Genomic DNA, 4,758 nt, shown 5'->3' with positions numbered 1-4,758 from the left:
AGTAAATTTTCCTTCCTGAAAAAGACCTGGAAGCACGAAGGGGAATATTAACTCTGACACAGTTTTCCTTGAATTTAAGTTTTCCCTAAATGGAAGATTTACAGATGATAATTTTAGCATCACAAAGTTAATAAAAATCTGTGCTCCCCTCTGGCTGTATGCTCAGTCCATTTCCTGGTATCCCATTGGCTGCTCATGCTAACCTAGGTTACAATATTAACCTGCCTTCCTGATATTGGTCCTGTGTACTCTGTCTTCTTCTCTGCTGATTTCTGGTTTGAAGATCAATCTCACTGCAATGGGAAAACATATCTTGCTGCTCCCACTGGGCCTGTCTTTGCTCATGAGCTCCCTGCTAGGTAAGGTACTGGCAGATGGTAGTAGTTGCCACTGTTAGGCAGACACACTGATTCTACATTTTAGGGGATGTGATTAGCATGAAATAGGATAACATTAGAACTGACCCTGCTTCCTTCTGATATCTATATCCACTTCTTCCCCTTGCTTCATCTGTTCGCACTCAAAGATACTTTCCGTTGCTTCTCTTCATACTTTCTCCTGCTCCATGTCACCATCTCTCTCTCTGTCTCCTTTCCACCTCTCTTCATGTCTGTTCTCTGGAGTGCTTAAGCATGTTCAGTTCCTCAAGTTTACATGCACATTGGCTTGTATTTGGATTGTAAGTGGGAAAGGAAATTCATTACCAGGATGAAAACAGTAAAAATATTGATTCATCCAATCCAGTATGATAGAATACTAACTTTAAAAATGGATTCCTGTGAGGATTTCCTGTATCAGAGATGCTTCCCTTTGTTGTTTGTGCATTGAATACAATACTGTTTGATAATGTCAGACTCTGGTCCCTTTCTGCCATCTCTCTCTCTCTCTTAGATGCACTAGAATCATAATGCTGTGTGGTACTTTAGGGACCCCACACCAGAACTCCTATTTTTCATTCTGATAACTTGGTCTATTCTCATGGTATGAGGTTGCATCGATTTTCCAACTTTCTTTTTTTGTAGATTCCTGTGGTCATGAACCTCCATGAATGTGTTATCTCAGCATACAGCCAGCTCTTTTACTGGCTACTGCTTATTTATTTACCAGAGTCACAAACTCAGCTACAATTGGTGCTTGAGTTTGCAGCCTGAATGAGACCCTTACATTGGCTTTTGCCTTTTCAGCTTTGCAGTGCTTCAGATGTACTAGCTTCGATTCTACAGGATTTTGTCATGTTGGAAGACAGAAATGTCAGACTTATCCTGATGAGATTTGTGCCTGGGTTGTAGTAACCACTCGAGGTATGTAAGCTCTGGGAGCTCTGAACGTAATCTTGCTTGCCCTAGAGCATTGAACCCATCTCCACGATGCTGATGGCAAATGCAAAAACTGAAGGAAGATGTCTTTGCCGGTAAAAGTATGAGGGAAAAGTTCTTTTCCTTCTCTTAAAGGCTCCCACTGACTGATAGTCAGACCAACAAATAAATGATGAAAAAAATTTTATGAAAGATGTCTGGATATACTTAGGCAAATTCAGGGTTAATATAGTCTAGTGTGGTAGGAATTGGATTTTAAAATTCCATTCAGCACTCTTGGAAATGAAGTCCCACCAGTGAGTTAGATTAATGGTTGAGGCATCGTGTCCCAGTGAGCCCACTTCAGTTATGGTTGTATTTCTATTGTACTTTCCATCTGACTCTTCAATGACTCATCAACTCTTTCCACTGATATTCACATTCTGCCTCTTGACATTCTTCTACAGATGGAAAATTTGTATATGGAAACCAGAGCTGTGCTGAGTGCAACGCTACGACTGTTGAGCATGGAAGTCTTATAGTATCAACAAACTGTTGCTCAGCCACCCCTTTCTGCAATATGGTACATCGCTGATACTTAATTGTATGGAAGGATTTTAGGTGAGTCCCTACTCCTTCCCTGTGCTCCTGTAACCTCATAGCCCTGGTCAGCATGAATTGCTGATGTTTCAAAAGTTCAACAGACTGGAGTGATGTTCTCTGCTTCCCACCAGCCCTGGCACTCCCTCATTCTCACATCATGGTTTCCTTCCATTTCCCCCTCTGTCCCTCCAACAAAATAGATAAATGGCACAAGTTGCTTCTTCTACACTCTCTGCACTGATTTAACAAACACTTTCTGTCTGTTGAACGCAGCACTGGGCACTGAGCACTGATTTTTGAAAAGTATTGAAAGAGAGAGTCCAGTCCTGAGACCAGTCTTCTATGAAGATTCTGTATCTGACAGGGTGGCCAGATAACTATAACTTCCCTTTCATCAATCTAATCCATACACTGAGGAGGATATATTAGGAAGTTTTTGATTCCTGTGGCTCTAACAAACTGCTGTTTGAGAGAAAGAATTTATTAAGGTCATTATTTGAGATAGTTTTACCTTATTATGTTAGGCTATATTGGAACAGAGATGTTCAACTCTTGGCTTTCCGGAAGCAGGGTAAAATAGGAAGGGAACAGGACAAGTTTCAACCACTATGGGTTGACCCTAAGTGGCTTATTTCCACGAAGTAAGATATATATCTATCAATAATCTATTCAAATTTCAAATGCATTATTAGGTCAGAGATACCTACCGCATCTCTGGAAACGATCTCACAGACACAGACAGATTTTAATGTGATAGATCAGACATTCTCAGTTTCATGTACTGACTAGAGTCAGATACAACAGGCTGAGAGTGCTTCTTTTCCAGTGTTCATTTCCCCAGTGTGGTCACATGGACATGTGCTTCTTTATTCTTCAAGAAATTTCTAATTTTTAGCTTTACTCCTACTAATTCCATAGATTTTGAAGTCCTATTTCAAATTTTTTACTTTTTTATTACCTGTATGTTTACTTTTTTGGACAACCTAAACAGTGCAGACAATACTGTAAACAATTTCTAGGAATCCCATTCCACTCTGCCAAGACATTGCTTTGTAATATGTCATACAGGTGAAGGCACGTACAAGATAGAACAAAGTATATCATTGGACTAGAAGGAAAGATGAATGGCAGAAAAGTTTCATAGAGAGGAGGAGACTGGTGTGAGGCATGAGAAGAAGCAGCAGAGAGAACATGGAGGCTGATGTTGAGATTCCTCTCTGCATATTTACAGGGTGTTAGGAATATACTTAAGGGATGGATGTATACAGGGCTTTTTATGTCTAGGTGGGCAATGTTTTCAATCTTATCAATTTTGTTAGAGGTTATGGTGTTGTGTGTTCTTTCATATGGTGATTTAAGTTCAAGAGCATATGTGGTGGCTGGTGACACTAGGCTGCCATGGAATTGGGATATATATTTTGGGCATGGAGGCAACCTGCCTTGGGAACTAAATGAGTAGAGCGATTGTTACGAGTCTCAGAGAGAAGTCATCAGCACTGTCATATGTGATAGAGCAAATCAGGTTAGAGGCTTTGCTGACTGAGATGAGGATATCTACCAAATATCTTGGGGCACTGGGGTGTAGGATCTAGTTCGGGGTAAAAGACAGTATCAGTTTTTATAATTTTATAGCAACTTAGCTTGCTTACTCTATTTCGTATACAATATATATATTTGATACCTTCTAAATTTTTTGAGTAGGTCATAATAATTTTTTATTTATTATAAATTTTAAAGTCATATATTTACAAACAGTGACATCATTTTAACGCTCTTTTTTCAGTGCTCTTTATTGAGTGTTGACACTGGAGCATGCCAGAAAGAATAATCTACTGACCATGTCTGGACAACTCACTATGATTTCTACATCGTGTTTTCTGACTACATGTATATCATTATGTTCTTGGGTGATCTGTAATAAATTGAAAGCCTTACATATTTTAATTTGAACTATATGCTGTTTAAATTATTTTTTGAACTTAATTTATTTATTTACATCCAAACTGTTGCCATTCCTCCTTGTACCCCCTTCAGGGTTCTTCACCTTATCCACCCTCTTCTGTACTACAGAGAAAATGTTCCCCAATTCATGGCAACCCTTACTCTGGGACATCAAGTCTCTACATGACTAGGTACATCCTCTTACACTGAGGCCAGGCAAGAGGGTAAGTCTTCTGCTACATATTTCCCAGGAGCCTCAGAATAGCCCATGTATGGTCTTTAGTGGGGGTATAGTCTGTAGCAGTATCCGGGATCCAGGTTAGTTGACACTGTTTCACTTCCTATTGGGGTTGCCATTCCCTATGTCCCCTTAAATCTTTTTCCTAGTTCTTCCATAGGGGTTGCTGACCTCAGACCATTGGTTGGCTATAAGTTTCTCCATATGTCTTAGTCAGGCAGATGTACAACCTATCAAAGGACAGCCATGCTAGGCTCCAAAATCGCATGTTGGACCAGTCATAGACAAGCCATTCCTTCACTCTTGGGTCCATTTCTGTCCCTGCATTTCCCATTGATAGGAACAATTCTGGGCCCAAAAATTTGAAAGTGGGTTGGTGTTCCCATCCCTCTACTGGGGGCCCCTTTAAATTACAGGAGGTGGACTCTTCATTATGGACTCTCCATCTCCCTATGTTGGGTATTTTGGCTAAGGTAACCCACATTGATTCCTGGATGCCTTTTACATCCCAAGTCTCTGGAACATTCTAGAGGTTCTTCCCACTCACCATCCCTACCCATGGCAGCTATATATTTCCGTTCATTCTCCTGACCCTCTGGGCTTCTCTGCGCTCTCTCCAATACATGATCCTGTGCCCTGCTTTCCACTCAGGTATTTTTCTCCATCTGCCTCCCATGAGTA

At 40.5% G+C, this 4,758-nt stretch overlaps 1 protein-coding gene across 1 annotated transcript; it reads left to right on the top strand.

Annotated features, from left to right (window-relative positions):
- The first annotated feature begins 249 nt into the window (after positions 1–249).
- On the top strand, positions 250–3,851 carry Rup2l2 (urinary protein 2 like 2). The gene is given in 4 exon segments (NM_001409062.1): positions 250–359; positions 1,185–1,301; positions 1,763–1,916; positions 3,682–3,851. Coding segments are annotated over 3 exon segments (306 nt in total). The 5' UTR covers positions 250–298; the 3' UTR covers positions 1,891–1,916; positions 3,682–3,851.
- Positions 3,852–4,758: the final 907 nt, after the last annotated feature.

Source organism: Rattus norvegicus, chromosome 8 (assembly GCF_036323735.1).
Source record: "Rattus norvegicus strain BN/NHsdMcwi chromosome 8, GRCr8, whole genome shotgun sequence".
Classification (NCBI taxonomy): Eukaryota; Metazoa; Chordata; class Mammalia; order Rodentia; family Muridae; genus Rattus; species Rattus norvegicus.
The sequence above is the reverse complement of the archived record's forward strand: the minus strand, read 5'-3'. Positions and strand labels throughout refer to the sequence as shown.